This window comes from Rhopilema esculentum, chromosome 8 (genome assembly GCF_057945365.1).
Source record: "Rhopilema esculentum isolate cy_ngs chromosome 8, ASM5794536v1, whole genome shotgun sequence".
Taxonomy (NCBI): domain Eukaryota; kingdom Metazoa; phylum Cnidaria; class Scyphozoa; order Rhizostomeae; family Rhizostomatidae; genus Rhopilema; species Rhopilema esculentum.
In genome coordinates, this window is record NC_142822.1 from 9,556,305 (window position 1) to 9,572,743 (window position 16,439).

A 16,439-nucleotide genomic window follows, 5' to 3' on the forward strand; every position below is an offset into this window, starting at 1 on the left:
GTTCGAATTATATGTCTAGATAACGTAGAGTCATTGAAGAAAAAACGATCTTACTCCTTTTCAGCTGAAAAGCAACAAGTAAACGATAAAATGAATTTCTGTGCAAGGGACAACTTCAATTGCTGGCGGTTATAACTTTCTTGTACCACAAAGTATGTCACACAGCAAAGAATTGTCCCTTGTTAATGCCAAGGCACCAGAGCGGCCGGTTGAGGAGAAGCAGAAAAAAATACGCCTAGATCCTATCTAATATTGCTTAACTATAACAGAACATTTTATCAATATAACATTATACAACTAATAGTATCTTTTTGCAAGCATCCACAGATAATTGAAAACGTGGGTTTTAAATGACAACATATACGATTTAGAACAATTTACACGGGCATAAAACGATTACCACACAAATTTCTGCAAGATAGCATTTTACTGAAAAACTCTTGCAGTCATTTTATCATATTTGTCACTCATGTGAACAAGCAAACGTGAAATTTTTGTGTAATATCTTTATTGCTGGACCAAGATACAAGTTCTGGAAATAAACAATATGTATAAGCAGTGTGAATTAACATTCTTAATCACATTTTTACTTTTCCTAATTTTAAGACGGCGAAAAATAGTTTTATCGTTGGCGGTTCTTAGCAAAATGTGAATCTATGATAACTAACTTTATTAAATTAATTATACACGTATTGTTTACTTTGAGGACTTATCTTAATAAATACTCCCGCTAACAAGTGCGATAAGAGCAGGATCTGTTATCACTCACATGAGAAAGGAACAATAAAAGGAACAAACTAAGAAAAAAAGCCAATTTAAATAGGTAGAATATGACAACTGCATCCCCTCCTTGATTTACATTGTTTATAAATAGTAATACAATTGAAACCCTTTTAAGTCGGATTTTCAATAGGGACAAGGAAATGGCACGACTTCGCGAATGTCCGACTTATGCCAGGTACGACGTTTGGCTGGAGTAAGGTAGGAATATCCAATGGGAACTTTGAACCAGTACGATCTAGGGAAAGTCCGAGTTGTCCGGAGTACGACCTAACAAGGTTCAATTGTATTTCAAACGATTTATAGCTTTTGTCAGCGGTTTCAAAAATATTTTGTCGCTGCATTCCACTCAAAACACTCGAATGACCAAAGGACTGATTATCTTTCCAGTCGTTAAAAAGTGATGACGTCATAAGCATCTATTATTAGAATATGTGAACTAAGATCGCGTTACTAGGACAGACATTATGAAATAACCGTAATTGTGACAGCAAAGGCAAATCCAACGAAAATCGGTTAACAAATCACTCACTGGCCCCATCAAGCCACTGTGATTTGGTGTTTGTACCAGATTCTATGAACAAAGCCAAAATAACAAGTAGTCTTTTAGAAATATTCAGATTTTTCAATCTCGGTCAATTTATAACAGATCTTATTGAATTCTAACATATTGATGTCTTCCATAGCAATTTCTAAAAGTATGGTTTATGTCGTCATACTTCTCAACTGTAAGGTGGGAAGATTTTGCAGGGTGGAATAAATTTATAAACAGGTTTTTTGCAATCGGCAAGTCCTTTTCGATTACCAACTAAACTATGTCCTCCTTTTCGACCAAACTCATCTTCAAAACCTTAAAAACCAGTCTTATTTGACGATTTCATTCACTTGGTTTAAGCATCAATTGTATGAATTCAATAAACTATAAGCAGACTTTTTTTAAAGATAAAGACGATGGCATGTTGGCACACAGGGTTCGTATATTACCGGGTTCGTTTATTGCCGGGTTCGTCTATTGTAGGGTCCCTTTCCCGGGGCCTCTAGAACTGACATAGATCACAAAATTGACATTTCTAGAGAATGTAACAAAACAAACAGCTACACTGGATCATGCAGATAAGTTAAAGGGACTGCAATGCAACAGTTTTATATACACCAATCAATGTCTAAAAAACAACCCTGCAACTAAATACATGCACATGATTATAGAAAATATAACATCTGCAAAGGTGATTTATGCAGCAGTGGGTATGCGTCTTCCGTAAATCAACCTGCGAGAGTTACCAAGTCGATGATACAAAAAATGCAACAATACTCTGTGAATGATGAGCCTGTTTCCATCAAATGATGCAAACATTGTTTTGTGAGTGAAACAGAACTGAATTGATGATACAGCGAGCTTGATTTACCACTCTTCGTCACCACCACCGCCAGAATCCCCAAAGCCACCACCACCATTTGTAAAGCTGCTGGTACCACCGTTGCTGAAGTCATCATTATTTGACTTAGAAAACTATAGGAAAACAGAAAACATTTTCATCTAAAATTTATATACTGGAAATATCTGTTTACAGTTCATTCATAAAGTGCTGTACCAGTTTGGGTTTGTAGAACAGGATAGTTCTAAGTTGCTACTCTGAGTTTCGCGATCATGAAGCAACTGTTAAAATTGTTAAAACCAATGAGCAATGAAATTCACGATTCCTCCAGAGACAAAACAACCAAACATACTAACACTGATAAAGAGAGAAACATATGCCTGATCATCACACAAGCGTGAAACTCAGAGTAGCAACTTGGAACCGTTCGGTTCTTTAGACTAAAAGTGTATTAGCATTAGTCTTTAGTGTAAAGCACTGGGGATTCAAAGTGGCTGCAACTTAGAAAAGTTCTGATCTAAACAGCAAAACGTGTACGGCTCTGCCTATCGCATCTAGTACTCAAAGGCAGACTGGCAAAACAGCTTATTTCAATTTTGTAAAATAACATATTAGTTGTGAAAATTTAAATCAAAGAGATTTCAAGCAACATTTACATGCAAAGATAAGGTAATTATTACTTACACTTTTTACTGTGAAAACTACTTTCTATTTTATCTGTTTGGATCATTAACATTATTCATTCGTATCAAATATGGTTATTTTTATACTACACATCTAATATATTATTCATATTTCTATATATTTGTATCCCTGATGGCATTTAAGTTCATTTAAATCTCCACTGAGATAGAATTGGGATACAATGCACATCCTTATACTAATTTATAAGGAAAGAGCTTTTTTATCAAATTTTTAACCAAATGATGTCTTTTTAAAATTAGCAAAACAAAATCTGGAAAACATACATTTCGAGTATCTTTGCCTCCATATTTTCCTCCTCCTTTCGCACCATAACCTGTGCCAAGGGCAGTTTCAGCAACCTCTTCAAGCCAGTCTGGCACAACCTGGTTCGCCTACAAAATAAAAAGAATAATGAAATAAAAAGTGAATATATAGCTTATATTAAATATAATAAAGGTACAAACCAAACAAAGATGACAAAAGGTACCCATATATTTCAAATGTTTGCAGACTGCCTCCTCAGACACACAGCCTCTCAATTCAACAAACACAGACACAAAATAGAATTACAAGTTTAATGTAAAGATGAAACAAATGGTCAATTAAAGTTTAATGCAAAAACTAATCAAGATAATGTTACAAAACAATAATTTTTGGCTGAAAATAAAAATATGGATAAAAATAATAGCTAAAATTGCCAATTTAAGTTTAGAATACAAACTGAAAAATTATCTGCTCACAAATAAGCAGCCTTAACTCCAGTTGATACTTACGTCAGAAAGAACTTTAACTAATGATCTTGCAAGACCCTCATCCTTGCCTTTACTGAAGAATGAAATTGCCCTGCCCTGGTTTCCTATTCTTCCAGTACGACCAATTCTATGAACGTATTCGTCAATCTCTTGAGGTAGATCATAATTCACAACTTGCTTTACATCTTCAATATCCAGACCTCTGGCAGCAACTGCTGTTGCTACGAGAACTGAGCAACGACCACTCCTGAAATCTCTCAATGCCTCTTCCCTTTGCTGTTGAAATCGATCACTGAAGAGAAACAAACAAACATTATATTAAAAAATAGATAATTATATACTTAGAAATAAGAAAATGAAGTAAGATTAAAATATGCAATTAAAAATAAATCGAGAACACAGGTTGACACTTCAAAGTTAATGATTAAAACTAGCTTTGAAAAAAGCAAATATTCTAAGATACTTATTTCCTTCCCTTTCTGAAATTTTTAAGTTTGATAGCTGAGTATCACCAGTGGCAGATAAACATAAGCATTTCAGAAAATGGGATCAAATGACTGTAAAAATTTCACAGTCAATGCTGCTTGCTTATAGAAAACATTACCCTAGTAAGCAGCGTATAAATCTTCTTTTGAATAAGTTTCGAAGTACGAAGAACACCCTAAGCAAAATCTCTAAAATCTTAATTTTAACTCGATTTCAACTTGAATTCCTCTAACAACTTATTTAACTTCAACTAAAGGCCACAGCATGGCCACAGCAAGGCCATAGTAAGATCAAATTTGACATTCCAAAGTCATGACTTGGTCAAGAGCATTCTTTCAATACAGGTAAAGCGTATCTCTTATCGTTCAGATCATTGCAACAGTCATTCAGAAAGAATGCCTTAGACTATAAAATAAATCAATTTGTGTACAAATGCCTTACCCATGGATACTTGTTGTTGGAAAACCATTCTGTGACAGCAAACTTGCAAGAAAATCTGCAGAGCGTTTGGTTTCAACAAAAACAAGATTCTTATTTGCACCTAAAAGTAAAAACAATAAAGATTACTATTGCTGGTCTGTTGTATAGTATTTCATGCCACATAGATAGAGCTGTACACATCACATAGCTGGTAAGTTAATGTTCCCAGATACATGGGACCTACTGTGTTGTCTTTATTGTACTTTCTATTGCTTCTCACTTATTGAGCCTCACACAAAATTATGTGAAACTTGTAGGTCTGACACTCTTTATGGTGTGTAGAGCAGAACCTTTCAAGGTTACATTGGTTAGGAGACCAAATGAACATGGCATGGAACAGTACATTAAGATCTGAAGCTTGGCAGAGAATAGCAGAGGAGGATCATTGCAGGTCTGGTCCCAGACACCAACTAGGGTATTGCAAGAAAAACACAATTAAAGAATTAAACATGGATCACAAATCATACTGCAAATTTTAATTGAATTTTAAAATAGCTTGGAAAGCAAAAACAAAGAAAGTCAAGTATGTTTATACATTTTCTTCAACAATCCTCAATCCTGTTTGAGTTAAGAAACGTCTAAATGGCAACAAATAATAAACCAAAATCTAGGCATTGAGGAAGAATGGTATATATTGATTACGTATCTTAGAACAATATTCATTGTTTTTCATGCTATTTTGAATTCCTTACCCTCACTACTGAGAATCTCAATCAGCCTGTCTCTCTTTTCAGACTCTGGTAATTCCTCTATGACTTGCTCAATGTCCGAACTTGTCCCACCTACTTTGCCAATAGTCAAGAAAACATAATCATTCAAAAATTCAGCAGCAAGGTTCTGGATTTCTTCAGGGAAAGTAGCACTGAACATAAGTGTTTGTCTGCCGTCTTTCGAGGGCATGTTGAAATCATTGACAATAGATTTAATGGCTGGCAAGAAACCCATGTCTAACATTCTGTCTGCTTCATCCAAAATAAGGTATTTTACACCTTCAAGGCTGATCTGAAATAATGATACAAGAGAATCAATACATATTTAGGCACAGTTAAGTTAAACCTTCAAGTAGACAAGGAATTATCTGATGTTTTTCTTATGACCTGCATTTAATAAGGCAGAATGATAAAAAAGGAATTGAAAATCTGTCTGGCTAAGTGAAAGTCTAAATCATATGTTGTACAACTGAACACAATTCAACTGTTTATGGTCCTAAATATGTTGATAACAGTTAAAAGATATTTTAGATCTATATATATATATTCATTATACAATAGTTATAGTTTATATTAAATAATTTAAATTTCTTCTGATTAGATAATCTAACAATAACAAGAACTTCTTAATTATCCTTCCTCAATAAAACTTCTGATAAAATTTTGTGAGGAGGGCTAAACAGTTCACTGGTTCTCTGAAACTTTGTTTACTTGTAGCCCTAGAGCTTCATTCGGATTTGTGAATTTTCAAAGTAATTGGCTCTGATTATATGCTTGGTGCATGAAAGAAAGTTTTTGATGTAGAATACATAATCATTTCTCTCTCAACTCTGCACTAGACAAGTCAAAGCTATAAAAAACATGTAAACCTTTAGGCACCGTAAGAATCAGGTTCCAGAATATTTTGCATCAAAGTGTATCTTTCTTTTAATAACAAACAGCTAAATCATAATAAAAATTTAGACAATGGCTTTACCTTTCTCCTTTCTACAAAATCCTTTAATCTTCCTGGAGTGGCAACCAGCATATGACAACCATTTTCTATTTGCCTTAGCTGATGAGCCACTGAAACTCCACCATAACATACCACTGGTCTAACTGATGTTTGGTAAGAGAACTTTCGGGCCTCCATGTTGATCTGAACTGTGAGTTCACGGGTGGGAGATATGATAAGTGCAGCAGGAGCTTGTATTTCTGAAAAACGACTGCCTGTTAGGCCATCTTCCATCATCTTACTAAGAACAGGGAGCAGAAAAGCAGCCTGAAATTGAAAATAAAACTTGAATTTTCTTGAATAATTTTCTTGAATACTTTAAACATACAATATCATGGCAATTTGATTCAACATATAACACATAAGTAGCCATGGTTTGTTGCCCTAATAAATTATCCAAAGTGGAGAATCTCAATTTATGTCAGTCTATCCTATATCTTGTGGTATATACTTATTATATATTTCTTTTTCATCATTCATTCTTTCATACTCTCAAAACAAAGCATAAGACCCTTTTAAACCACAGAAACAAAAACATATCTACTGATATCAACTGTTTACTTTTTCATTGTTTACCATGCTTTTCTCTTCACTTATCACCGTAATTCCCCCTTCTGAACATTTGTTTTCTTTCTCCACAAAATTTGTGTCTCTTTTAGCAAATCAATATTGCTAAAAGATCATAAGGTAAAGATCTAAAAGATCAATTATCATAAGGCTGACGGGAGGAAAATCTTTCCATAAGGGTGCTGCCCAATTGTATCGAACCATTTTTGGTCGGAATCAAACTCCAGTTAATATATATATATATATATATATATATATATATATATATATATATATATATATATATATATATATATATATATATATATATATATATATATATATACTCCAGATTGCGTTGTCTATTCTGACGTGAACAGTGCTCGATGTGCAAAAGCACAGAGCAATAGATATAATAAAATAGAATATATACTAGAAATGAGACATGTTCTCCGCTATATATATATATATATATATATATATATATATATATATATATATATATATATATATATATATATATAGATACTCAATAAAAAAACAACTTGGTTGACGTTTCGCTATAAGCTTCTTCAGAATAACTAACACATACATCTGGAGCGTAAAATAAGGAATACGAAACAAAAGAACAAAAGGTAACACATTTTACAAGCAAGAACAATAATAGCTAATTTAACAACATAATGATAGTTTCTAAGCACAGCCGGAGGTGAGAAAAGATGGATAAATACAATAGATCAAAGAACAATAGAACAAGTGTGATAGCAGATGGTATAGCATGCAGAAAGGTCCAAGGAAAAGGAACGGTAAATGCTGTCTGTCCCAAAAAAAATAAAAAACTAGGTAAACAGTATAGGAACAGATACAATATGTATTCCAGATTGCGTTGTCTATTCTGACGTGACAGTGCTCGATGTGCAAAAGCACAGAGCAATAGATATAATAAAATAGAATATATACTAGAAATGAGACATGTTCTCCGTTACTCCGAGTTTCGTGCTTACGCACTCATCAGACAGACTATCTGATGGACAGATATCGGATGACAGATAGTCTGTCTGATGAGTGCGTAAGCACGAAACTCGGAGTAACAGAGAACATGTCTCATTTCTAGTATATATTCTATTTTATTATATATATATGTATAGTTCAGTTGATTCAGTTTCAATTCACATTTACACAACTAAACTCTTCTGGCTCCATATTTTTTTCATGTTAAATAAAACGTCAACTGATGATGAAGGCAGCCGAAATATATGCAGTTTCACCTAGAAGAGCACCCACTGCTGAAAATTGTCAAATAAGAAATGAAAGACAGCAATAAAAACAAAACTATATCAACAATAATAAACAAATGTTAACCACAGTTTTTGACTGGCTATAAAGTATCTGCTATTCTGTGTCACACAACAAATATGAAAAAACAATCCTGAACTAGAGATTTTCAAAGGACTTGAGAGCAAACAGTTTGCCATCATCTGATTAAACAGAAGGCTTACAGTATAGACGGACTGTTTGACACTTCACTCTGATTAAATCACCAAATAGAAGACAACCATAATACTTACTGTTTTTCCAGAACCAGTCTGTGCACATGCCATCAAGTCACGGCCAGCATAAATGATGGGTATAGCATACTTCTGTACTGGGGTTGGCTTCAAATATTTTGCTCTTCTGACATTAACTAAGAAAGCCTCATATAAGTTTCCTTGTTCAAATGTCTTGATAGGTTGTGGCATTTTCCCATTGCCAGTCACTTCTACTGGAATTTCGTCATATTTGTCAAAGTTCAGTCCTTGTGCAATGGTTCGAAACACTTCTTGCTCCTCTTCTGATGGATCAGGTGGTACATAGGTCACAGGAGCTGGCTTCGGGGTGCCATCTTTGAGAAAGATAAAAAATTAAATCATATTGGAATATTGGTATAGAACTTAATTGAGAACAGCACTTAATATCTATGTATAGGAATGGAACAACTTCTTTTTTCTTCAAAAGTAACTTTAGATCAGTATATACATATATAATATAATAATATTGAGCTTGTCAGAAGGACAGGACTTATTCTGATAACATGAGTCACACTCATCAGAAGGGACAGAGAATTACAATCAGGGGCGGCGCGCAATGGTATAAACTGTATGAGCCTCATACCATTTTATTTCCAAAAAAACCTTTAAATTCATCGGCTCGTTCGCCCGTTTTGTACTGCATTTGAGGCAGTAGCGGAGGCGCATTGCGTGTTCAATATTTATTCAAATGTTAACATCAACGAAAATTTGTGTTTGACTTGTTCCGACAAAAGACTGTTAATTGCCTTCTAATCCGTTAATGAATCATATTCTATAGTACCGTTGATAGCAATTGAATCTCGAGGGCAGTTATGGCCATGGTATTAGTTTCTCACTTCTCATACCGTGATGTCATTAAACTTTTGTCTAAGTGGCCCTGCCCTACGTCGGGGCCTTTTGTCATCCTCACATTAAACAAAGCGACTTGTACATCATGGTATAAGCTTTGGATTTCTCATACCGTGGCCAGTCTAACCATTTTATTTCAACACAACGCTAATCTTTCCCTTGCTCGCATCAATATACTGTGTCTTAACAATATGGATCGGGTCTTAGGAAGTGAGTACCGTTGGGGAGTTTCAAATATTTTCTCAATTTTGTCAACTCAAAGAAGTTTAACTCACGAACAGCGGCTTCGCCTAAAAACAGACGGAAGACCATGTCCAAAAGTTACCGTGAAATACGTATCGAGTGACACTGCATATCAGAAATTTCCGTGGATTTGTGGAGACGTAGAGAGGAATACCTACTTTTGTTGGCCATGTCTCGTCATGGGTGAATTATCAAAGGTGAGTTTTTCACTGAGGCTATTTAAAATATTTTTAAGGCAAAAAACAAAGTTTCCCAAACAAGCTTTTTTCAAATAATGGTTTTTAAAAGTTAAAAAGGAATATTTAATCAGAGAGTGCTGGTGATAAGCAAAGGTTGTGACAAGTCCAAATGCTGTGTCTTGGTTGGCGTATAGTATTTTTCACAAAATTTTTCTAGAATCGGCTTTTTTATTTGCGATCCTGATACCCTGGCAGGCTAGTGGCAATTACGAAAGGGCTCTAGACCAGCAGCAATGATTGTAGCCGTGGCTCTACGCCCTGTACCGCATTCACTGGCCATGGTATTAGAATCGCGATTCTCATACCGTGCCCTTAAGGTGGCGATACAGCAAGGGCTGTGCGCCGTCTGTCTTAAACCGGCCTTCACCCATAAAGATAGGAAACCTAAGCCCGCTATTAGAACAATGACCCCATTTTTGTAGGTAGAGTGATTAACAAGACGCTGGTTTATCAATGCATTTTCTTTAGAAATAACAAAGCGTATATGCAAAACAATAAGGAATAAGAATAATCAATTCTTAATAATATTGCCCTCATAAATTTTGTATGTGAAGAAAAGCTCGATAGTTTCATAGACAGAATCAAAAACACAGCTTCTCTAGTTTCATAACTATGATAATACAGATACTCTAAAATGACAAAGAGGGTGCTTCGAATAAGGGTTTTTAGGGCAGAACACTTTTAGAGAAATTTCACTGAGGGGTGAAATCATGAAAAAGTCTCAATTTCAGAACAGATGACAAACAAATTACCCCTAAGTATCGAAATTAAATTAAACATAAGAAAGAGTATTTTCTCTTCACTAAGACTGCAACCATAAAGTCTGTAGGGTGAAATTTTCCGACATAAAAATGTAAAGAAAGTTTTATACTCAAAAGTGGGAGGTGACGTTTAATTCGGACTCGAGAATAATTTCTCTATTTCTTTCTTCGTGTAGATGCAAGGTGTTTCCTTTGTGAAAGAGTCTGGATTTGTATCAGCTGGTCAAAATCTTTCAAATCTCGCTAAGCGTCACGAGAAGTCTAAGATGCACACAGTCAACTACACTGCTTACCAGCTCTTGGGTAATGTCGACGTAGCATGTGCTTTGGATGAAGCAAGGCAACGGGATGTCGTACGACACAATCACAGTGCTACACGTCTTTCAAAGATGCTATATCATCATATTGATATTGCTGTTTTATTAGCTGCTCGGGGCCTTGCATTTCGTGCTCACGATGAATCTAAATTATCATCAAACAGAGGAAATTTTTTAGAGCTCTTGGAATTACTTGGAGCTTACAGCCACGAACTTCGTTTATTCTTAGACAAAGACCACATTACATACACATCCCATGAACCACAAAATGAGCTGATAGAATGTATTTTTAAAGAAGTTCAACAGGAGATCCAAAAACGCATCGACAGCTCAAAATATGTCGCCGTGATGATGGATGACACAACTGACATTAGCAATGTCGAGCAATCTGCGGTATCTGTGCGGCTTGTTCATAACGGTGAAGTTGAAGAGCATATGCTAGGCATGATCGATGCTTCCAATGATCAGTCAGCCGATGCTCTTGCCAAAATTATGATGTCGACGTTGGAAAAATACAATTTGGAGCCAGCGACAAGTAAATATAAGCTCATTGGTCAGTCGTACGATGGGGCCCCTACAATGAGCGGGCAACTTAACGGTGTCCAAAAGCAAATACAGCAACATTACCCAGCAGCCTATTATAATCACTGCGTTGCTCATAGGTTATCCCTTTGCGCAGCACAGTCCGCGATGAAAATCGCAAAAGTTGCCAAGTTTTTTGGCACAGCCGACAAGCTTGTTGGCTTTTTCAGAAGCAGTCCGAAGCGCACAAGACTTGTCGGGCTTAATCTTCCAAAACCTGGAGATACACGGTGGCTGTCACGTGATACTGCAACAAGTGTCATTGACATCCACTACGAAACGATAGGGGCAGTCCTATATGAAATTTCAAGAAGTAGAAGCGAGAAAGCCGACACACAAAGTACAGCCAGGGGCCTTTGCATTCAAATGCAACAAGTCGAATTCGTCTTTCTGCTCAAGCTTTACCGAAAGATATTTGAGCAATGCACGCCAGTCATGACCATCATGCAGAAGCCAACGCTAGATGCCGTACAGCTAAGATCGATGGTTGATGACTTTCAACGTTCACTTGTTTCTTTAAATCTCGACCAAGTATGGGAAGAGACAATCCAGGCTGACCCAGATTTTCCAGTTATGCGTGAGAGAACTGGGTGGAGGGGAATAGAGAATGGAAATGATGGCTCGCAAGAAAGCTGGAAGGCTTCATTACAAACCCTTGCATTGACCATCACAGCGAAGTTTTCGGAGCAGCTGAGCTGGCGTTTTGGAAACCTTGAAAAATTCAGATGGATGGATCTCATCCATCCAACAAAATTCAGCGAAAGAAGAAACGCGACAGCTAATGAGCAAAAAGCTTTGATTGTAGAGCTGCACAAATTGTACCCATTTGCAGTTCAAGATGTGATAGCAACAGAAAATAATCTGTCTGTCCTTTATAACAGCAGTGAGATATCACTCCTTTTGCAGAAAGTTGTCCGAGAACGGGATACAATCCATGCAGCAAAAAAGGAACGCCAAGCACGGCTGCAACAAAAAGTCGAAGAGGCTAGCGACAAAACAGTCGAAAAAAGATCTAACGTGGGTGAATCCATTGGTGCAATTGATGTAGAGGAAAGTGACGAATTTGAATTGGAACCAAATTTGGAAATTGAAATTGATTCTGTAAAAGAGGGCTCACCAAGTATTCAAGATCTCTTATCTGTTATCAAGAAGGCAACACTTGAGGAGGCTCTTCCTCAGGCAATGGCACTGCTAGAGCTTGCAGCTACAACTCCACTTACCAGTGTCCATTGCGAGAGGATTTTTAGTCGAATGAAGCGAGTTGTAGCACCTTCAAGGTCAAGCATGCAACAAAAAAGAAAAGAAATGCTTGTTATTTTGCAAGTAGAGCACAAGCTTTTACGGTGGCTCACCAGACAGCCTTTTTTTAAAGACAATGTTGTTGCTAGATTTAAATCGTTCAACCGGCGTAGATTCGAAAGATTTTCAAAAAAATAAAAAGGAAGCTTATTATTTAGCATTTAAAATATTATATGAAATATTATAGCCTGTATTTTAAGTAGTTTATCCTTTCATAGACATGAGGTAGAAATCATTTTCTCATCGGGGTAATTTCTGAATTTGTAAGCTGTTTCAAAATCAATTTTTGTATAGACCAAATTAATAGAGTGCTTCCCATGCAATGTGGTTGCTCCTTTTTGAGAAACCCCACAAAATGGAGCTTATGCACTTTTAATCTCAAATTTAGAGTAAGTCTATGACTTAAATTCATAAAAAACCTTTTTTCAGGGGTAGGACCTCAATGAGTCTATACCCCCCCCCCCCTTCTAGCTAGATTGTTTTTGAGCTGTTCAAAATTTCGGAGAACTAATACCAAAAAAATTTGGCTCCCAGCCGCCCCTGATTACAATACATTTCACCTAAGCTATCAAAATAAGATGTCCACACAGCAGAATTCATGAAAAATGTTAAATGTGTTGCAAACAGCATCACATGTATATAGTTTAATTTTCTAAAGATAAATTATCAAATTGTGAATTTATCCTTCAATGAGGCAGACTTTATGTACCTTCATTCACTCCATTGGCATCTTCATTAGTGCAATCTCGAGCAAAATGTCCAGTTTCACCACACTTTCTGCATGTGTCAGGTCCCTTGTTTGGACAATCTCTTGCAAAGTGACCATCTTCACCACACTTATGACATCCTGAGCCCCCACCACCAGAAGACTGGTTATTTGGGCATTCCCTTGCAAAATGACCATCTTCTCCACATTTATGACATCCTGAGCCCCCACCACCTGATGACTGACCCTTGTTGGGGCATTCTCTCGCAAAATGACCATCTTCTCCACATTTATGACATCCTGAGCCCCCACCACCTGATGACTGACCCTTATTGGGACATTCTCTCGCAAAATGACCATCTTCTCCACAAATACGACAACCAGAACCACCAGAAGAACCACCTACTTTTCCTCCACCAAAACCCCCTGAGCTTTTGCCACGGCCGAAGCCTCCATAGCCCCCACCAGATGTTCCTGCATCATCAGCATCTTTACCACCAGCAATGCCTCCTCCAAAGCCACCACTAAACCCTCTGCCAAAACCTCCACCTAAGCTACTGGAGCTAGATTGGCCATTGTCCCAGCCATCAGAATTGCCATTACTGGTTGGTGCCAAGCTAAATGTGGTGGCTGAGGTCTAGAAGAAAAGATTGTGGTCACATCTACTGGAAAGTGTATAGACAAAACACAGAAGAATAACTGGTTGACCTAATTAGATCAACTTGCAACTAGACTTTTAGAAATGGAACCTGGTAGATCAAACTGCATTCAAGCATACTTTTGTTGGACTTTGAGTTTTGACAGAAATACATCGGTATAACACTTAAACTGTAGTAAAAATTGAATTTTTATTATCAAAATTCGCTTTTTTGACCTTGCTCTGAACAATTAACTTCGAGTAGTTTCTCATGCAATTTGATACAAGGCTGCATTACAAAGGCTTATAAATACATAACACACCTAAAACATCCAGGATCTGGTATCAATGCACTGGAAACATTGACAGACGATCATTGCCAAAGCTTCTGATAAACATCATAATTTCTAACACAGCCTTAATTCTACGATCTACGCATTACTACAGATATTTTTATTCCAACAAATTGCACTACGTTCTTCCAAACATGCACGACACATGTGGATGGCATGCTTTGACACTCCCGGCTGGCTGAAGGTGTAAACTTTGAAGCTGACAGAAGTTAAAAAATTGAGAACCGTGAAATTTTAAAAGGATGTAGAAAACTAAATGAAATGTGGCGTTGCGGATCCTCGGTTCTGACTGTTTCGTAAAATAATCGATGCAGCTTTTAGATGGACACATGTTCTGAAACGCTCAACGGGCAAAACTGGAAATTTAGTAAACTGTCACACATGGAACAGTAAATTGGCGGGAAAGCTCTGCCACATTAAGTATGGCATCATCCAACTGGTAAGCAAAACGATTAAAATATGCACGACGATGTGTAGGCCTGCTTGGCAGGTATGGATCCTCAAGCTCTCTGTCCAAATGTCCGCATTGCTGATTTAATAAATATAGGTTAAGTCATGGCAATGCTATTTTTATCAGATTTGAATCATAATCCAAAACTTTTGTAGTTTGAAAGTAAACTATAACAGTAGTAGCACTTAGGCCACGCATGTTCGTTCCCGAAATGGAAGTGACATCAAATATTTTTGTTTATACTTACATCCCCATCGTCCCAGTCTTCGTCACCCATGGTTGGCCTTATCTATTAGTTGATTCTCTGCTTCTAAAACAAAATGGTTGGCGAAGGAACTAATTCATAGAATTTTCCCAACGCTCTCGGCACTAATGGCTTGGCTAGGGACCTCCACGGGACAAGGAACGAAAAATTTTGTACCTCGTGGAAATGACCCACCTCGGATTGCGCATGCTCTTTTATTAATTGTCGGTCGGCATCATAAACGCGGGGCCTGGTGTCTATTCTACGGAGGCGTATAAATTTTTCAGCAAAAATAAGTATTTATAAGTATTTCTCTGCTTTCATCCCATCGTAGCTATCAAAGGGTCAATGGCCAAACATTTTAGCATTCTGACCATGTTCCATAAAAAATATGCCAAAAGCATACCATGTCTAATAAAAGATTAAAAACATTCTGAACGGAAAAGGGTCTACACTGTGACTAACACGCATTGTTTGTGTCCCTGTCCCACAGTCTTAATCGGAAAGTATACCCTGTTTCGCGGAATATTCCATCTATTCAAGTATGGGAGTGCCCCCATAGGGGGGGGGTTGGACTTGCTACAAGTCTCTCTCTCGTCCCCTCCCATTTTTTCTTTTTTCCCTTTCTTTAAAGAGAGAGACTTGTAGCAAGTCCAGGGGGGGGGGGGGGTGTGATGTCGCCTTGTGGTCTTCTTTCATGCAGGACCTAAAGCTACATCCTTCATCAATGGCGACTTGTTTAATCATGTCTTTTTTAACAAACAGTGAATTCAATTGACTTGAAATGATTTTAACGACTACGCAAGGTAATGGGTTTTGCAAGTGTCGTCCATAACGCTGGGTCATTATCAGTGACCCTGTGCCGTCAAAATTTCACATTGTGTTGCACATAAACTATTAGTATGTTGTCAAGCGTTTAGGAAATAGGACTTTCGTTGAACCTTTCGGATGATGAACAAACCTATGCACAATCAGGTATTAAATCTATTAATGATACAGTCGGCGACAAATCTTATGTTATTTCTTGAAAGTAAGTTCTTTTAAATCATATCATAGAACCTTTTTTCTGTGCACTAAGCAAGCCTTGGCCACATTTTTTTCTGTCAAAAACGTGACAATAACAAGTAGCAAGCTCAGAAGTATCTGGAATGTTACAATCAAAACAGGCATGTTCAGAAATTTCTTTTAATAGAATAAGAGCCAAACGCAAATAAATGTCGAAAACTCCACCGGATGTTTCAAAGGGCGTGGCAATGAAAATTAGTACGGTATGCAATAACATCAAGCTCATTTTCATATATCGTTCTTATCACATAAAATCGTTTCCGGGAAACATAACGTACTTTTAATACTCAGGAAAATGCAAGTAGAAAAAAGTTTTG

The 16,439-nt window shown here is 36.8% G+C and overlaps 2 protein-coding genes across 2 annotated transcripts; one reads left to right on the forward strand and one right to left on the reverse strand.

Annotated features, from left to right (window-relative positions):
- Positions 1-240: 240 nt before the first annotated feature.
- LOC135694609 (uncharacterized) lies at positions 241-15,253 on the reverse strand. The gene is made up of 9 exons (XM_065213428.2): positions 15,061-15,253; positions 13,376-14,009; positions 8,377-8,690; positions 6,245-6,529; positions 5,251-5,560; positions 4,520-4,619; positions 3,614-3,884; positions 3,125-3,232; positions 241-2,290 (listed from the first exon to the last, which is right to left on the reverse strand). The coding sequence occupies exons 1-9, from the start codon at positions 15,088-15,090 to the stop codon at positions 2,183-2,185; spliced, it is 2,160 nt and encodes a 719-aa protein (XP_065069500.1). The 5' UTR covers positions 15,091-15,253; the 3' UTR covers positions 241-2,182.
- On the forward strand, positions 8,755-12,804 carry LOC148959852 (zinc finger protein 862-like). The gene is made up of 2 exons (XM_089109784.1): positions 8,755-9,665; positions 10,645-12,804. Exons 1-2 carry the CDS (start codon positions 9,189-9,191, stop codon positions 12,802-12,804), a joined length of 2,637 nt encoding a protein of 878 aa, XP_088965910.1. The 5' UTR covers positions 8,755-9,188.
- Positions 15,254-16,439: the final 1,186 nt, after the last annotated feature.